General features: G+C 48.2%; 1 protein-coding gene across 9 annotated transcripts in view; it reads left to right on the forward strand.

Moving 5' to 3' along the window:
* Positions 1–19,966, forward strand: part of si:dkey-21e5.1 (potassium channel subfamily T member 1) — a 401,511-nt gene that overhangs the window by 287,048 nt on the left and 94,497 nt on the right. For all 9 annotated transcript variants that reach the window (XR_005458485.1, XM_038781761.1, XM_038781755.1 and 6 more), the window contains 5 exons: positions 4,329–4,493; positions 9,616–9,752; positions 11,884–11,947; positions 15,794–15,902; positions 16,815–16,923. Coding sequence is in view for 8 of the 9 variants with exons in the window: in XM_038781761.1 (XP_038637689.1) it covers positions 4,329–4,493; positions 9,616–9,752; positions 11,884–11,947; positions 15,794–15,902; positions 16,815–16,923 (584 nt within the window). In the remaining variant the exon portion in view is untranslated. The remainder of the gene's footprint in view (positions 1–4,328; positions 4,494–9,615; positions 9,753–11,883; positions 11,948–15,793; positions 15,903–16,814; positions 16,924–19,966) is intronic.

Raw genomic sequence — 19,966 nt, forward strand, 5'->3', positions numbered from 1 at the left:
GTGTATAATGACCTCCAGCTTTTGTTATATTTTATCTCTGTTCAGGTTTCCAACGCAGTTCAAAGATGCACCTGACAACAAGGATTGTTTTTTTTTTACAAATAACAACCTCTGGTAGCATTCTTGGGGTAGCAGGCAAGTCCTAAAGAAACCCCATCTAGATCCGCACCCAGTACCATGCGGCCAAGCCAGATAAAACAGCGCCAATGTGCTGCTTTGTTAAAATACATTTGTGGGATCTGGACGTCACTGGCTGAGTCAGAATTCATTGCCCATCCCTAATTGCCCCTTGCACTGAGCGGCTTAACAGGCAATTTCAGAGGGCAGTTAAAAGTCGATCTGGAGTCACATTCGATTTTCACAAAAACCCTCTCCTAAAGGATGTTAGTGAACCCAGATGGGTTTTTAGCAAATTGACAATGGTTTCTTGGTCATCATTAGCCTTTTAACTCCAGATGTTTTATTGAATTCAAATTGCACCATCTGTCGTAGTGGAATTTGAACATGGTCTTACAGTCCCAGACCAACAGTGTCTAGGATAGCGGACAGAAACCCCAATATTTTATTTTAATTGTGTAAGACTGTGTGGAAAGGCAACATGGTTAGCACTGTTGCTTGACAGCGCCAGGGTCCCAGGTTCGATTCCTGGCCTGGGTTACTGTCTGTGTGGAGTCTGCACGTTCTCCCCATGTCTGGGTGGGTTTCCTCCGGGCGCTCCGGTTTCCTGCACAAGTTCCGAAAGACGTGCTGTTTGGTAATTTGGACATTCTGAATTCTCCCACCGTGTACCCAAACGGAGTGTGGCGACTAGGGGCTTTTCACAGTAACTTCATTACAGTGAAGTCTACTTGTGACAATAATAAAGATTATTATAATTTCACAGAAAATAGAGATATGGTATATTAAAACAAACTTTATTACCAACACAGTATTAAAATATCTTTAACATCATACAAGAAAATTGCTTACAAATACCCCTTAAATAATGCTAATGAATACAGTGACACAATAACCCTTAACTGTTATCTTTATTCCCACTCAAATAGCAGAATCATCTCACCTCTCAATCTACTTTTTAAAACAGTTAGCACTCAGGAATATTTATAGTACAGAGATGTCTTTTGAGACTGTTTGAAAAGATAGACCTGAACCCTGTCAGAACCATGCAGAATCTCTGGCTGTATTTCTTCAGAAACCTCTCATCTTGCCTTCCAGCTGCAAAGTAAAACTGAACCTTAACACCTGACTGCTTCAACTCCTGGTTCCTCCCATGAACTACATCATCTTACTAAACTGAAAGCAATGTCTCCAATTAACTACTCTGCAGGGAACCCTCTTAATATAAGGAAAAACCCATTAGCCCAAACTTTTACTGTGCTTTAATTGTACCTCTGGCTCCCAAAAAGCTTAGCTGCCTTGCAAACCAGGATTTTAAAAAACGCTACTGCAGTCATGCACACACTATTCCAGGCGTTTAACCCTTACTGCACCAAATGCATATGATACAGTATTTTTTTTTTATTTAAAAAATTGTATAGTTTCCAATTGATTAAGGGGCAATTTAGTGTGGCTAATTTACCTACCCTGCACATCTTTGGGTTGTGGGGGCGAAACCTACGCAAACACAGGAAGAATGTGCAAACTCCACCCGCACAGTGACCCAGAGCCGGAATTGAACCTGGGACCTCAGCGCCGTGAGGCAGCAGTGCTAACCACTGGCATGTGAGTCTGAAATTCCTACATTCTTCGCACTGGGTCCCAGAGCATTACCCTCAGTCTCTGGATTACCAGCCCAGTGGCAATGCCACTGCACCATTGCCTCCGCTGCTACATCTGGAAACTGGCGTAGCAATTTGTTACCACGGCACTCTCTTCCTTAGGAGAAAAGTGAGCACTTAACCATCCAGTGCGTTCGGTAAGCATGTGCACTGTCAATACATGTTGGAAAGACGACACCTGTATTTTGGTAAAGGTAGACGAGAAGCATCCAGAGTCCTTGTCCAAAGCTGGCGATAGGCCGGGGGGGCATGAAGCAGTGGAATAGTTGTGTTCAGGAAAGCATGGTCGAAATGCGGTTGAACCAATCACCCTGGCGGGGAGGTCACCACCAAATTCTCAACAAAAAAAAAAAGCGTAGCTGGATGTGAAGCTGGAAGGACTCAACCTGACTCGAGTGAAATGCCGAAAGCTACTGCCAGCCCCCCACTCTGCTGGCCCCTGTCCACAGCCCGTCTCCTCATCACTTCCGACCCCACAGACCCACCCGAGGGTCATGACAGCAGAAGAGCGGCCCAATATTGGAATCCTCGGCACTGGTGAGTGGCCGGGGCATGCCCAGCAAGGGCCTACAGCCCCCTGATTTAATTTCATTGAAATGAGAGTTACGGCCTAATATTGGGGTCTACCTGCTCCTACACAGGCTTTAATTCAGCACAAACCAGCCAACATATGGGTGCATTTCTATCAATCCTCTTCATGTATATCTTTTAGTTAATGTTGCATCAATATGTTGGCCAGGGTCAACTCCCACCCCAACCCCACGAAGTGCTGTGCGGGGATGGGGTGGGAATGTGCAAACTCCACCCGCACAGTGACCCAGAGCCGGAATTGAACCCGCCATTAGTTGACCATGGAATCTTCCAGTCCCATTGCTGTCAACGGGGTTTCCAGTTATTTGCACCCTCTGCCACGGAGTGGGATCGGCCAGGTAATCCCACCCAGAATCTTGGCTGTTACCGTGGAACATGACAGAAGAGTCTACTGTAAGACCACAGGAATCCAATGCATCGCAGTATTATTATTATAGAATTCGTTATCCCCTTTGCCGAACTACTGTGTATTTTTGAAAAATGAGTGGAATGGATCTTTCTTTCATTGAAAATGCTAATTCGTTTTTAAATTTCGATATATTAAAACCTTCAAGGCACAAGTTATTAGCAAATGATTTTCACCACACTCAACTCACGGTTATATCTTTATGTAACAATAACCAGCCAGCTCGGTCCCAATCACACAGACCCTAATCCCGAAAATACCACTCAAATCCCGAAAATGAATATGCAAAACTTTGAAACCTGACTGAAATAGATTATGAGAGAGGCTTGAAGGAAGGAAAGGTAAGGCTGCAGAACAAGGAAGCTGGAGCTAATTGGCGCTGACACTGAGATTGCTCAGACCCACTCTTACCTTTTTTTAAATATGTAAATTAGACAGACGAGCAGCAGGCAAGTAGTGATGTGAAAAGAAATGTAAATTTTCGCCTCCCTTGAGTTTGAAATTGGTCTCACTCTTGCAGACGTGTTTTGCCATTGTGAGCGAATTCTTCTCTCGCGGTGCAATCCAGCTGAGTGGCTTGTTGGACCATTTCAGAGGACGGCTAAGAGTCAGGTGTACAAAGACCAAAGAACAATACAGCACAGGAATAGGCCCTTCGGCCCTCCAAGCCTGCGCCGACCCCGTGTCCTATCTAGACCAACCACCTGTATCCTTTTATACACCGTCTGTTCATGTGAAAATTAAAATCGCTTATTGTCACGAGTAGGCTTCAAATGAAGTTACTGTGAAAAGCCCCTAGTCGCCACATTCCGGCGCCTGTTCGGGGAGGCTGTTACGGGAATCGAACCGTGCTGCTGGCCTGCTTGGTCTGCTTTCAAAGCCAGCGATTTAGCCCAGTGTGCTAAACAGCCCCTTCTGTGTCTATCTAGATGTGTCTATCTAGATAAGTCTTAAAGGTCACTCACGTATCTGACTCAACCACCCCACTTGGCAGTGCATTGCGGGCAGTGTAGCCCACGTGTTATAACCTGCCCGGATCCTATTGGTTGGGGCAATTGGTTATCCATGTTGTATTTTAGGGTCTAATCAACTCAATATTATTAAAGGAAACAAACGGAGGGATAACTTAAAAGGGGCCGCTCCTGGTAGGGGCCGTGCCCAAAAATAACAAAGAAGAACGGAAACTTAGCAACATCAAATCGTAAATGTGAAAAGAGGGGTGGATAAAGCAATTCAACCCCTTCGGTGCCCACTGGGCACGGAATGCCGTGAGAGTGCCCGTGGACACTGCATGTTCCCTTTCCACCGTCACCCGGCCGTGAATGAAACTGCGCCAAAGTCTGATTTCAAGGTTTTACAATTACCTTCCCTCTCAGTTGCCATTCTCTCATTTTGTATTATACAAGCCAGGGTTATTTCAAATTCTATTGAAACCAGTAACCAGATGGGAGTATTTGAAGGGACAAGGCAGCATGTTGCCCCAGCTTACAGACTGTGCCAATTTCCCTTTCTGTCTGTGCCAGTGAAACTCACCGCCGTCTTCTATCCTCCAGTTTGAAGAGCTTGTCTACCTGTGGATGGAGAGACAGAAATCTGGTGGTAATTACAGCCGACACAGAGCCCAAACCGAGAAACACGTCGTGCTGTGTGTCAGCTCGTTGAAAATCGACCTGCTGATGGACTTCCTCAATGAATTCTACGCTCACCCCAGGCTTCAGGTAACAATCAATCGCGCCTTTCTGTGTACCCCGCTTGGCCTTTCATTGCACTCGGTCACAGGACTGCTGGAAGTGAAGTCGGCACGTGACCGGGATTATAGTACAATTTGAGCTTTCACTCTTCCTTAATTACAACCATCGACTAATACTCTGTGCGGAACAAAGGTCGTGGAATGTAACATAATCATACAAATGTTTAATGTTCTTGTATTGAATTTCTGTCACTGTTACTTAGCAGGGTATGAGAACGGTGGCTTAATGTCATCATTGAAATAGGAGGAATTGGATACAGGGATTAATTGCTTGAATGATAAAATCAAAGGGAGTAATTTCTATCTTCATTAAACAGTGGGCTGGATTCTCTGCTTTAGGGACGATGTCCCCACGCTGTCGCACGCAGAAAAACTGGCGTGAAAGGGCCACATATTGACAGGCCTGCAGGGGAGAGGAGTGACCCGTTGGAAAGCTTGCAGCTTTTGCTGCAGATACGGGAACCCGCACTTCCGGGTCAGAGGTCGTGCATGCGCATGACGATGGCCTCCGTCGGCCGCGCCGTGCTCCATGGCGGACTCAGATCGCGGAGCTGGAACTCCCAGATAGTACCCTCGATTGGCCGTGCGCCCGACCCGGACTGCCCACCCTGGACTGCCCGCCCAAAAATAGCCCAGTCCCGTATGAGGGCCCCCTGCCCTCCGATCAGCCCACCCCCCAAGCAGGGCAGCCGCGGGCTGAGTCTACAGCTGCCATGCTTGTATCCCAACCGGTTGGACCATATTAGACACATACCGTTGGGACTTTGGCCAGTCTGGGGCGGAGAATGGCGAAGCGGGCCTCCAGCAATGGACACAGGTAGGGGATACGCCATGCGGCACACTCTCCGGGTACGCCACTTTTCAAGGTCCGGAGAATCGGGGAACCAACGCCGGTCCCGATTCCATGTGCAAAATTGAATTCTCCGCCCCGGCGCCAGACGTGAATTTGCCGTTGGGGTGCCTTTTTATTAATAACGAATGACAAAGAACAGGGGCTGAATTTCCTGACTCCTCCTGCCAGCGGGACTTTCCAATCCCGCCTCTGGCGACCTTCCAGGGCAGATTCCCCTCTGGGGGAGGATGCAAGCCACGCAAAGATCTCGGCAAGACTGGAACATCCCAATGGCAGCCAATGGTAGTCCGACTCCGCTGCCGGGGACGGGGCTGGAAGATCCCACTCTACAGATGAGTGAATCTACGGCATGTGCTCCTCTGTTCCGAGGTGCCTTCCTTTTAAAAAAATTATTGTTATTCAAATTTTTAGCATTTTAACATTTTTCAAATTAATGCAAAAGCATCCTATCCCCAAATACAATAAACCCTGCACTAACGCCTGCCCATCCCAACAGTCGACGGTAACTAGCTCTCCGAAATGCAAAATAAACAAAGCCCATCCCTTGTGGAAACCCCTATTTGCCCCCCTTAGGGTAAATTTCACCTTCTCAAGATGTAAGAACTCCATTAGAACCCTCATGCACGCTGAGGCACAGGGTGGAGAAGCTGGCCTCCACCCCAACAGATCCCGCCCGCGAGCGATCAACCAGGCGAAGGCTAAAACATCTGCCCCCGCTCCCGTTTGCCCCTCCGGCAGGTCCGACACTCTGAATATGGCCCCCAGGGGGCACGGCTCCAAACCCACAGGCTGGATCGGTAACATGGTGCCAGAAAACGAATCCCAAAATCTCTCCAACTTCGGGCAAGACCAGAACATGTGTACATGTTCCGCGCGCTTTATAAGAGTCTGGTGAAGAGCAGTACAGGATGATTCACTTGTCCCATCACCGAGGGACCCTGTGAACACCAGCTAGGCTGCAAATTAATCCCTAGTTTTGGATAAACGGCCCAAAGCATCTGAGCCTTTTGAATGGTTCACGGCCTGTTAATCACTCCCAGACACTCTGTTTGAGATGTTGCAAAATCCCTTCTGATTATCGCCCCGCAGTGAAATCTGGCAAGTTCCTAAAGTGAGCATTCCCACTGTCACTGCTCTCTTTCAGTAATAGATCTCCGAAGTGAGAAATTGACATTGAGATATGTTTTCCACCCGTGTGATCATGTCAATTTTCTTTTCAGAAGATATATAGATTTGAGCACAGTTTGATACGCCAGGGTGCGGGGGCAGGGAGGGAAAAATGTAAAGCTTATTTTCCCCCAAAGTACGAAACCTGTCAACAAACAGCCCAGAAAACAAGCAAGTGTTTGTTCAGATTATCACAGTCATTGTAATCCTGTGACCTTTGAAAATAAAACTGAGGGTGAGGCTCCACGTTTAACCGGAGAGGGAGTGAATCAGAACTTCTGCTGTCACAGAAAACAAACTCCGATCGCCATAATAGGGTAGGAATAAGGCGCAGCCCATCCTGGTCTCCTCTGGGCCGATGGATCTGCTTGGATTAGTTTCAGCTTTCTCCTGCCTTGTGCCGAGACTAATGTTACCCCACGTCCTCGTTCAGTTGGTTGGCACTCACCGTGCCAGGCAGGTGATGCGTTCTGGCACCCAACGTCGATATCCTGCATTGTCATGGCTCCTTGGGACATAGTAAAACATCCCAATGACACATCACACAGGGGCTGGTTTAGCACACTGGGCTAAATCGCTGGCTTTTAAAACAGACCAAGGCAGGCCAGCAGCGCGGTTCAATTCCCATACCAGCCTCCCCAAACAGGCGCCGGAATGTGGCGACTAGGGGCTTTTCACAGTAACTACATTTGAAGCCTACTCGTGACAATAAGCGATTTTCATTTCATTTCATTTTTCACATCAGCGGCTATCAAACGTTTGAGAGCAAGGTTTACGGGGAGGTATTTGGATTGAATTCTGCACCCCCTGGGTGTGATGTTCTTTATGTTCCTTATTCAGGATGGATTGCGCAGTGTTCCACAAAGACCATAGAATAGTTTTTACTTAAACAGAGCTATGATTTTATTTACACTACTAAACTGTGTTTTGACACTTAATCCTTTTAGAATACAGTAATACCTAACTACACTCACCTACTGCTCATCTCACTCATTGGTATAAACTATACACTTAGTGTTATTACTCATACTAACTGCTTTTATGACCTTCACTAGCCATCTCCTACATCCTCCTCTGCTAAGGTCCAGCATCACTGCGTTATATAGTAGTATCTGCAGCTCCCTCTAGTGGCTATTCATGGTACTACATTAATCCTTGAACCCTTGTACTGCTGATAGTTATGATAACCACACTGGGAGAGCTGGCAGGTGGGAGGAGTGTAAAGTTGGGTGGGTTTGCAATGCCCCTGTATCCATCCTACCCACGGCTGTGGGGGGAAGCACGGGCATCCTGCTGCTCTGCAGTCATCACATTGCCATCTAATGGCTCAAGGGCTTCTTCCCACTGCCATTACTTCCTAATCCGTGGTGGTGGAGGGGTTTGGGTGGGGGGACGAGGTGGCAGGGGGCAGCGGGTGTTGCCCAGGCCACATGGTGAAGCAACCGGTGAAAAACTGGCAGCTTCCTTGCCAGGTGGCTGGAGGGAATTGGGAAACCCACCTGATCGGGCACTCTATACTAAAAGGACAACCTCTCCAAGGTTAATTCTCCTCCTCTCCACCCCACCCCTCCTCCCCACCCCCATCCCTCCTCCCCATCCGCACCTCTTCTCCCCTCCCTCCATCCCGCCGCACAGCAATGAGACCTGGCAAAATCTCCAATCTATTTCTGTATCCAGCCGCTACCACTTTGGTGTTGGGGACTAGCTGTAATCCCAGAGGTGGTATTGCTGGGATTGTGACTGAAAATGAAATGAAAATCGCTTATTGTCACGAGTAGGCTTCAAATGAAGTTACTGTGAAAAGCCCCTAGTCGTCACATTCCGGCGCCTGTTCGGGGAGGCTGTTACGGGAATCGAACCGTGCTGCTGGCCTGCTTGGTCTGCCTTCAAAGCCAGCGATTTAGCCCTGTGCTAAGCAGCCCCTATTACTGCCATCTATTTGATTTGCTGGCAGCTCTCAGAGGTGGAACCTTTACCCCTCCCGGAGGGGGGTAGAAGTCCGGCCTCCAGTTAATTATCAGGCCATCGACTGATACGCTGCCTCTGGCCCTGGGTCACCTGGTTGAGTGGAGATGCCCCCACCCCCAACTTTCAAACTGGTGGAGCCACTGCCTGAGTATATAAAATGCAGTGTATTAGAATTGGGGGGGGCGACCAAAACCTTGATCAGAGAGGTTGTTTTTTTAAGGATATCATGCAGGAAGAGAAAGAGAGGGAGAGGCACGGAGGGAGGGAATTTCTTAGAGCTTAGAGCCCAGGCACTGGGAGGCACAGCCCCCAACGGTAGCACGTTGGAGATTGGGTATGTGCCAGAGATCAGAATTGGAAGAATGAAGCGTTAGCAGATGGTAGTGGGGGCTCGAGTACAGAGATAGGGAGGGACAAGACCGCGGAGCGATTGGAGACAAGGCTGTGAATTTTAGAATCAAGGACCTAAATGTAGGTCAGCACCCATAGGAGTGGAAAATGCCTTTAAGTGCACAGTAGTTGCTCCTCAATGTACCTTCAGCTGTTAAAATAGTTAACTTGCAGGGTGGCGCAGTGGTTAGCACTGCAGTCTCACGGCAGCGAGGACCCGAGTTCGATCCCGGCCCGGGGTCACTGTCCGTGTGGAGTTTGCCCATTCTCCCCATGTCTGCCTGGGTCTCACCCCCACAACCCAAAAACGACGTGCAGGATTGGCCACGCTAAATTGCCCCTTAATTTGAAAAAAAAAAAATTGGGTTCTCTGAATTTTTTAAAAAATAATTAACTTTGTAATTGTTTAGGTCACTGCCTGGAGCTGAGAACAAGATTGCAACGTTTGGCCTGGACCTTGTTCAAAACATTTTTAATCCTCTTCCAAATTTGATGGCTTCAATTAAGACAATCTGCCCCTGAGGCTGCAGTGAGCAACCATCTCGGCAAATAGGGCTAACATCTTTTGATATTCATATTTGTACGGGTCGGAGGTTGTTCTAATTTAAAATCATGTCGTGCCTGTCCTGAGTACATCGTTAATTTGTGCATATCCTTTACTTTTAATCTTATCAACCGAATAACCCGCTGCTTAATCTCCTCCGCTTTGCAGGATTACTATGTTGTCATCCTCTGCCCAACAGAGATGGATCTTCAGGTGCGCAGAGTGCTACAGATCCCCCTCTGGTCTCAGAGGGTCATTTATCTGCAGGGGTCGGCTCTGAAAGACCAGGATCTCATGCGAGCCAAGTGAGCCTTGTTTTCCATATCGATGTGGTCCGGTTTTTGTATTTGAAGCAGACAGAGAGATAGAGAGCCCTACGCAATCTTTAGCGATCAGTAACTTGGTGATTTCACAGTGCTTAGGCCGCCCCAGCACATTAACCAATCCAAACTGACAGTCGCCGAGTTAAACAGATTCAATCCTTGCTCTTTGCAGAGGGATCCAGTCTCGGCCAAAGTAATACAGCAATCCGCTTGTGCGTACCAGGAGCAGAAAATCAGCCAGCTCGCGGTCACTGTGTACAACTGATTTAATTTATATAGCGCCCCGTCCATTCCAAGGTGCTTCACAGGAGCCCTGATACAAAAAAACAAAAATAGAAGCCCCCCTCCTCCCCCCGAACACCAGTCCTGCCGAACAGCCCCCTTCCCCCACATGGCAACCACTCCCCAGGGGTTCCCAGCACTGCTTCCCTGACATTGCCCCCGGCACTGGCCTGGGCAATGCCTAGGGAACTGTGCCAGTGCGCAGTGCCAGGGGGGTAATGTCCAGGTGCCATGTCAGGGGGCAGTGCCAGTGCTTGGGTATGACTCTGTTTACATCCCCCCCCCCCCCACACCTCAGGAAGGTTCTGCTCACCAAGTACATCTCTCGTGCGTTACATCAGTTTGCCTTCACACTGACGTGAACGGATTATGTAATGGATGTGGGGGAGCGGGGGGGGGGGGGGGGGGGTGGCTGGGAGAGGGGTGGGAAGCACAGAGGCCTGATAATTAGATGCAAAATCAATGTAGTGCCGATCATGATGTTAGACGCGGGATTCCCATTACGTAACAGATGGGGGCGGAGCAACCGCAACAGGAAACCTCGCTGGCTTAAATCGCATTTCGGGCCTTTTACCGGATTTTCTGCTCCCTCTGCCGATCCCCACCCTTCCCCCAAAAGCGGGAGCGGAAAATCCCCAACATTAAGTCCCACAAGGCTAAATAGACAGCTGACTGAAAGTTTGGTCAGAGAGGTACGTTTTGAGGAATATCTCAATGGAGGAGAGAGAGGCGGTGAAGATCAGGGAGAGAACTCCAGGGTTGAGGATCTAAACAATTGCCAATGGGGGAATGATGAAAATCAGGGCGGCACAAGAGGCCAGAATTGGAGGAGTGCCGGAGATCCTGGGAGGGTCCACTGTGCAGAGGGGGGCCTACGCTGGGCCAATGCAGATTTGGATGGCTCACTGCATCCGCTGTGGGAATATTTGCCATGGTGGGGCAAGGAAATCCCAGCCTACGTAGAAGATAGACTACACAGCAGTTATGTCTCTCTGAGCACAGACTGTTCCATCCTCTCTCCTGAGTGTCTCGAACATGTCGGTGTCAATGTAACATCATGGTCGACATCACTCAATACCACAGCAATTCTATTAACCCATTATAGTTCAGAGACACATGGGGCGTGATTCTCCAGTTCTCCCAGGCGCGTGTTGCTCGGCAGCACGCCGTTCACCAGCAGCGGGATTCTCTCTTCCCACCACTTGTCAATGGGATTTCCCATTGGAGCCATCCCACACCTCCGGGAAACCCGCAGGAAAAGGGAATCCCATCAGTGGGAGAAATCCAGCCCATCTCCCATTCTTTTGAACTGCAGAGAGTATCGACCCAGTTTACTCAGCCTCTCATTATAGGACAACCCTCTCTTTCAAAGAGCCAAGCTAGTGACCTTCCACGGCGCAGCCTCTAGTGAAGTCCCCCGAGGCTGAAATTGGTCCTGGGTCTCCGGTGCTGTCATCGCGCTTCCCATATGTGCAAATCTGTCTGATTGTCTTGGTGGGCTTCAGCTTTTACACTAAACAGATGTGAGGTTGGTGGAGCAGGTCCGCACTTGGCAGCTGAGGCCGGGGCCATTTTGAAACCTGAAACCAGTAAACTGCAGCCATGAAGTCATTACTGTCCTCATCGATTATGCCTATTAAAGCTGATTGCCACGTTACTGAAGCTTGCTGTAGGGGGAAGGAAGTGCAGCTGTTGCTGGTGTGGCTACTGCTGTGGCAGTAATGCCCAATAACTATGGTTCAGGAGTGTGAACCTTGGCGGATTGTTTCAGGGGCCTACTGCAGGCTCACACGGTAACCGGGAAGCTAACCTATGTACCTCCCTTCCACAGGATGGATGATGCAGAAGCCTGTTTCATTCTCAGCAGTCGCAATGAAGTGGATCGCACAGCAGCGGTACGGTAAACCTCTGCACAAGGCAGTTTGGGACGGGGCTGGGGAAGTTGTACACAGGTGATGGGCAACCAAGGCTGGTGAGCCTCACGATTGAACTTGGGCTTGTTCACTAACCGTGACTCCCATGAATAAGAGTAAATGCATTTAATAAACGCTGAATATTTCACAACGGGTTATAGAAAATGCTTAATAATTCATGTATTAATAGAACTGTCATCCACTTCAAATGGTAAAATCAAAAGACACAGAGGGAGTGCACGGCTCTCACAGTCAATGTTGTGAGCAATCAGCACACACCTCACTTCACTTTCCATTGCTTTATGTGCTAATCACTTCAGTCATACCGGTAGGTAAAAAACTCCACGGATACAAATCAACAGAATGTGTCAACCCTGTTTGTGGGCAACGGTTACCAAATTGTCTCATGGGCTGAACTCGGAATAGAGATGGGCCAGATGTGGTCACAGGTTGACCACCACTGATGTACACCATGTAAACAGGAAGCCATTTAATAACAAGAGGCCATATCTTCATTAGCCAGCCCATCTGCATCCGGGTCTCATTATTTTTCTTTGTTCCTGTGATGTGGGTGTCACTGGCAAATAAATCGGGCGGAATCTTTGTCAGAGCGTCAATTTCAGTGAAAATAATTAATGTGTAACTGTCCGGATGCACAGCCGGCTTTTCTCTCCAGGCTCTTTGTGAACCTCCCATGAAGATTGGGGCGCCATTTATGATCTGTGTCAGAAATAAGCTCACCTCTTCCCAAACCCCCCCCCCCCCCCCCCCCCCCCCCCGTCCCCCCCGCCCAGGCACGGAGGAACCCCCACGCCCCGTCAATGAAAACAAACAAGGTTTTCTGTGCCTCCGCAATCTTTCTCATGGGTTGCTTACCAGTCTCGACTGCAACCTTGAGGGGCCGAATGGCCAAATCCCGCTTCGATCTCTTATCGTAGAATCCCTACAATGCAGAAGGAGGCCGTTTGGCCCATCGTGTCTTCATCGACCCACTGAAAGAGCACTCTACCCAGGCCCATACCCCACCATATTGCTACCCAACCTTTTGGACACTAAGGGGCAATTTATCATGGCCAATCCACCTAACCTGCACATCTTTGGACTGTGGGAGGAAACGGGAGCGCCCGGCGGAGACCCACGCAGACAGGGGGAGAAAGTGCAAACTCCACACAGGCTGTGAGCCAGCGGGGAATCGAACCTGGCGCTGTGAGGCAGCAGTGCTAACCACTGTGCCACCTTCTTCTGTGCATGTTCTTCTTTGCACTGGCGTGACAGGGGCTGCAGCCGAGGTTTTCTGTGCCTTCTCTCAGCAGTCCATGATTCTCTGCAGAAGTAGGAAAACGTCATCGGTGATGTCCAGAACTAGCATTTTAAAGAGGCCAGGAAATTAGTGGACACGGCTCTCTGAGGGGCTCTGCTGGCATGAAGTAGTACTGCAACCTTAATACCGGCTGACCCGTCAAATTAATGTCCAAAGCAAAACCCATAATAATTAAATTCAGTAGTAACCTTATTGGATGGAATAACCCTAATCAGATGATTGGAGCTCCATTTAAGTTACTGATTTATTTGGGGTTTTTAAAGCTGGGTTGGATGGATTTGGAGCTGTATAAAGGATTCATCTCAATCCTTCGAAAGAAGTGTATTCATAACGCACTTTACAAATAATGAGGTTTCAATCTGTTCACAAAGCACATTACGCTGTATCGCACTGAAATGCAAAGTTGAGTAACAAGATTAGCTGGTGTATATCCACCCGATCCCATGACTGACGGGAGAGATCCCGGCATCTATTCAGATTTTATTTTCTATGTCAACTTCACTCTCAGAATTAACTAACAAAAAGAAATCTGCACAAGATCCGTTTAAAAAGTTTACTTTGAACTTCAAGGTGTCAGCCGTGTCCCAGTTATTATGAACCTTTTTACAAACCACCGATTTGGTATCGATGGGAGGATTGTGTCCGATTCTGGGCACTGCACTTTAGGGTGGATGTGAAGGCTTAAGAGAGAATACGGAAAAGATTCATGAGAATGGTTCTGGGGCCCAGGAACGATTGATAGGTTTGATAAGCTGGGGCTGATCTCCTTCGAGAAGAGGAGGTTGAGAAGAGATTTGATCGAGGTTTCCAAAAGCGTGAGGGGTTTGGACTGAGTAGAGTGGGAGGAGTTGTTCCCATTGGTGGGAACACTGATTTAAGGTGATTGGCCGAAGAATCAAGTCCGATGTGCTGAAAATCTTTTTTACGCAACAAATGGTGGCAGCACGGTAGCATGGTGGTTAGCATAAATGCTTCACAGCTCCAGGGTCCCAGGTTCGGTTCCCGGCTGGGTCACTGTCTGTGCGGAGTCTGCACGTCCTCCCCGTGTGTGCGTGGGTTTTCTCCGGGTGCTCCGGTTTCCTCCCACAGTCCAAAGATGTGCGGGTTAGGTGGATTGGCCAGGCTAAATTGCCCGTAGTGTCCTAAAAAGTAAGGTTAAGGGGGGGTTGTTGGGTTACGGGTATCGGGTGGATACGTGGGTTTGAGTAGGGTGATCATGGCTCGGCACAACATTGAGGGCCGAAGGGCCTGTTCTGTGCAGTACTGTTCTATTCTAAATGGTTAGGCTCGGGAATGCACGTCCCAAGGGCGTGGTGGAGGCAGATTCCATCAGGAACTTAGAAAGGGAATTGGACATCCAGCTAGAGATGGGAAGGTTAATTGGGAAAGAGCAGGGGAGCTGGACTAGCTAAGATGCTCTTGCAGGGGGCCAGCACGGACACGACGGACCAAATGGCCTCCTCTTGCGCTGTAACCATTCTATGATTCTAAGTTGGTAGCAGCAGCTCCTCTGAGTCATGGTTTAGGTCCAACATCAGAGACACTCCAGTGCAATACTGAGGGAGTGCTGCAGTCGGAGGAGCCGTATTTCGAATGAGACCTTAACTCGAGACTCCACTTGTCATCTCAGGTGGACCTAAAAAGAACCTACACGCTAGCCAGGATTTTCCATCCCCGACGAGCATCGTCCCGGCGGGACCGGAACTCTCCAAATCATCCCATCCCACCCGCGATGATGTCGCCGGGTCTGGGAAAATCCCGGCCAATATTTCAGAAAGCGGGGGCAGTTCCCCCGCTGTCCGTATCGGAATGTATCCCTCAGACCACATCACCAAACAGGCAACCTGGTCATTTATCTCAGTTCACTGTGTGGGATCCTGCTGTGCGCAAAATGGCTGCCACATTTCCTGCATTGCAGCAGTGACTACACTTCAGAAGAACTTGACTGGTTGGCAGAATGCTTTGGGACGTCCTGAGATCAAACGCATGTCTTTGTTTCGTTTCAAAGCTCCAGCGCTATCAGGAGCTGGGCCAGAATGTGCGAGGTCCCTTCATTTAGGCAAAGCATTATCTTTTTGTTCACGCAATTGAGGCGCCGCAGGGAAAGGCTCACTGTGTAAGGACACCAGAAAGGTTGGAAAAAATAAGGCGGCAAGTGGTGCACATCAAAAAACAGGGATTAAGCCACCGCAAGCTTGGAGTTTAAAAACCCAATGGTTAAGCAAGGGAAAACAGTGGGAGTGAAAGTGATAAAACACTAAGGGAGACATGTTCAGCATTGCAGTAAGTCATTATCAGACTTACCATGGATGAAATCGTTCACCCAATAAAGGACTAACCAACTCGCAAAATCGTTTACAAAGAGTGGGTTTGCAATTTTATTGCACACAGCTGATAGAAAATAGAATCGCCTGATCTGCCTGATCTGTGTATATTTTATATACACTGATAGAGTTTATTTTTACTGTTCCAAACCTGACTAACAATGGATGTTTTACACACTGAAGGATCATCAGACCATCTTGAGAGCTTGGGCTGTGAAGGATTTTGCCCCAAACTGCCCCCTCTACGTTCAGATCCTGAAGCCAGAGAATAAGTTTCACGTCAAGTTCGCAGGTGAGACTTTCCTCCTCCCCTGCCTGTCCCTGAGTCTGGGCCTGTGTTTGGTTTCCATTTGGCTTTGGTCAAATTTGAACATTTTCCGGTGTTTTATGAATATTTCATCCCTATAGTGAACTGTGGAAGTCAACTGTTGTGAGCGTAATCTCGGCACCTGAAGTCGGTTTTAGCTGAGTTGGCTGGACGGCTGGTTTGTGATGCTGAGCGAGGCCAACAGAGTGGATTCAATCCCCGTACCGGTTGAGTTTATCCGTGAAGGCCCCGCCTCCCCAACCTTGGCCCTTGCCTGAGGTGTGGTGGTCCTCAGATCAAATCACCACCAATCGGTGGGCGGCACGGTGTCGCAGTGGTTAGCATTGCTGCCTCACGGCGCCGAGGACCCGGGTTCAATCCCGGCCATGGGTCACTCTCCATATGGAGTTTGCACATTCTCTCCGTGTTTGCGTGGGTCTCACACCCATAACACAAAGATGTGCAGGGTAGGTGGATTGGCCATGCAAAAATGGCCCTCAATTGGAAAGAAATTTTGAAGAATCACCACCAGTTAGTTGTCCCCCTCAAAGGGGAAAGCAGCCATGCTAACCTGGGGACTATGGCGACATTGCTTTGCTTTCCTTAAAGACAGCGTAGGCTGACACATTGATGCAGAAGTGTGTGGAAAGTTAAAATTGTCCTTGAAGAAGCTGTGCCTCTTGCCTTTTGCAAATTGTTATGTGTGGTTTGTAACAGTGAGAGTTTTAAAGGGTAAAACCTTGACAGGTCAGCTATTAAATAGAAGTTGGAATTTCCTTTTTAAAGTTATCGAGTCTCTGACTTCCTCACATTTGAAAAAAAAACCTAACCTTCAAAATGACCCTTTAGAAATTCCTTGACTGATTGTGTTTTTCTCCAATTTCCCTTTTCTTGCAGATCATGTAGTTTGCGAAGAGGAGTTTAAATATGCCATGTTAGCTTTGAACTGCATCTGCCCCTCCACCTCCACGCTCATTACCCTCTTGGTTCACACCTCCAGGGGACAGTAAGTCGAATCTTTACACCATTTAGATTCTCTTTCACACGGATTCACTCCACCGGTGCAAATGGAGTGCCGTGGAAGGTGTTTCAACCTATTGCTCAGCAAGGCACATCTGAATTCATGTTGAATTGCATATCGGGGTTAATGATATTTTCTTAGCATACACTTTTGAGCCAAGGTTCCTTCATCTTGGTTTTGTACTTCCCGTATTGAGACCCATGTGTCCTTCATCAAAAGCAATGTGGCTGTTTTGTTGGTCAGCACATTATCCTCATTTGAGGATAATCTATTCATGATGATCCTCACTAGCTTAAATGAAGAATTTTCCTTAAGAGCTTAATAATAATAACCTTTTATTGTCACAAGTATGAAGTTACTGTGAAAATCCCTTAGTCACCACATTCCAGCACCTGTTCGCGTAAGCTGGTACAGGAATTGAACCCGCGCTGCTGGCCTTTTTCTGCATTGCAAACCATCTGTCCAGCCCACTGAGCTAAACCAGCCCTCGAACACTTAAATTAAGTGTTTTCCTTGATGTATGCTGGTCGTTTGTGAGGAGGCTCAGATGAGGGTATGTTTTGGAATCAAATCATAGAATTTACAATGCAGATGGAAGCCATTCGGCCCATCGAGTCTGCACCGGCTCTTGGAAAGAGCACCCTACCCTACCTTATCCCCATAACCCAGTAACCCCATCCAACACTAAGGGCAATTTTGGACACTAAGGGCAATTTATCATGGCCAATCCACCTAACCTGCACATCTTTGGACAGTGGGAGGAAACCGGAGCACCCGGAGGAAACCCACGCACACACGGGGAGGATGTGCAAATCTTGCACAGACAGTGACCCAAGCCGGAATCGAACCTGGGACCCTGGAGCTGTGAAGCAATTGTGCTATCCACAATGCTACCATGCTGCCCACTAAATGGAGTGCAATGCTGAATTTCATTGGCAATTTGAAAAAAAGAAAGATGTGAATTTATCTAGCTCCTTCTGAAAATGGTTTACAGCCAATGAGGTACCTGTAAAGTATTGGCACCGTTGAAATGTTCAGGCACAGTAGCTAATCTGCTCACCGCAACCTCCCACAAGCAGAGCGGTGATAATAGCCAGATCATGTTTTCAGTGATGGAGGGATAAATGTTGGCTGGGGCGCCAAGAAATCTCCACTGCTCCTCACTTGAGAGAGTAAATGGGGCTCGGTTTTAATGTCCCGTCCGAACGACAGAAACTCTGACAGTGAGGCAATCCTTCAGTGTTGCGCTGGGAGTGTCGGCCTTGATTTGTGTGGCCAAGTCCTGGTGTAGGGCTTAAATCCACAACCTCTCTACTGAGCCTCAGCCGATACCTGGAAGATGGGGAGTGGGGGAAAAAAAATGAAACATTTTTATTCGTGGTGTTATCCTGTTATTGACAGTGATAAATCTGGAATGAAGGAAGGTTCAGTCAGAGGAAACAGAGCAGACGTTTCAAGTTACAGGGTGGGAGATATAGGAGGGATGTCCGAGGTAGATTCTTTACTCAGAGAGTGGTTAGAACGTGGAACGGGCTGCCTTCTGTGATAGTGGAGTGGGACACTTTAGGAACTTTCAAGAGGTTATTGGATAGGCACATGGAGCACACCAGAATGACAGGGAGTGGGATAGCTTGATCTCGGTTTCGGACAATGCTCGGCACAACATCGAGGGCCGAAGGGCCTGTTCTGTGCTGTACTGTTCTATGTTCTATGTAAGTTACCACTTCAGGCATTGCAGATCTGCCGCCTCCTATAGAACTCAGCAGTCATATTGCTCGTTGGAACTGGAAATTGGGTCAATTCTGCAAAGACCAAGCTTTACACCCCAGAGGGAAATTATATGGTTTTCCTCACCCTGACGGTGATCATATCACCATAATGGAAAAGCTCCTGGGAAAGAATTCCATGGATTAGAATCCGATTTACACGTGTTCTTTGTGTTCCATAGAATCCCTATAATAATAATAACGTATTGTCACAAGTAGGCTTCAATAAAGTTACTGTGACAAGCCCCTAGTCACCACATTCCGGCGCCTGTTCGGGGAGGCTGGTACGGGAATTGAACCCGTGCTGCATTGGCATTATTCTGCATTACAAGCCAGTTGTTTAGCCCACTGTGCTAGACCAGTCCCTACTTTTCTTTGTTCTTTGTTCTTTAGTACAGAAGGCTACTCAACCTATCGAGTCTGCACTGATGATCCGAACGAAAGCCCCACCCCTGCCCTATCCCCAAAACCCCCAAATTGATCATGGACATCTACCTAACCTGCACATCTTTGGACACCAAGGGACAATTTTAGTCCGGCCAATTTGCCTGGCCTGCACAAGCTAAAGAAATTGGGCATGCCTGCATCGACTCTCGCAAACGTCTACAGATGTGCGATAGATAGAGCATCCTATTCAGCTGCGTCACAGCTTGATATGGCAACTGCTCGGCCCAAGGTTGCAAGAAACTGCAGAGTGTGGTGAACTCACCCAACGCATCACACAAGCTCGCCACCCCCACATTGACTCTGTATACACCTCCTGCTTCCTCAGGAAGGCAGACAGCATTGTCAGAGACCTCTCCCACCCAGGCTTTGCCCTCTTCCAGACCCTTCCATCAGGCAGAAGGTACAGAAGTCTGAAGACCCGCACATCCAGACATAGGAACAGCTTCTTCCCCAGTTACCAGATTCCTCGACGATTCTCCCTCGGACTGATCAGCTCCCTGTAAGAACACTATTCACATCCTATGCTGCTCTTGTTTGGCCTAGTTCCGCACTGTAATCAATCACTATTTGTTGATGCACCACTGCCAATATACTCTGTAGATTATTCTTTTGTCTACTATGTAAGTATTGTAAGTACATTCCCTTGGCCACAGAAAAATACTTTTCACTGTACTTCGGTACATGTGACAATAAATATCAATCAATCAATCAATTTTTGGACTGTGGGAGGAAACTGGAGCACCCAGAGGAAACCCACAAAGGTGCAAGGAGGACTGTGTGTTGCGCGCACTCCACACCGTCAGCCGAGGCCAGAA

This window comes from Scyliorhinus canicula, chromosome 21, assembly GCF_902713615.1.
Source record: "Scyliorhinus canicula chromosome 21, sScyCan1.1, whole genome shotgun sequence".
Classification (NCBI taxonomy): domain Eukaryota; kingdom Metazoa; phylum Chordata; class Chondrichthyes; order Carcharhiniformes; family Scyliorhinidae; genus Scyliorhinus; species Scyliorhinus canicula.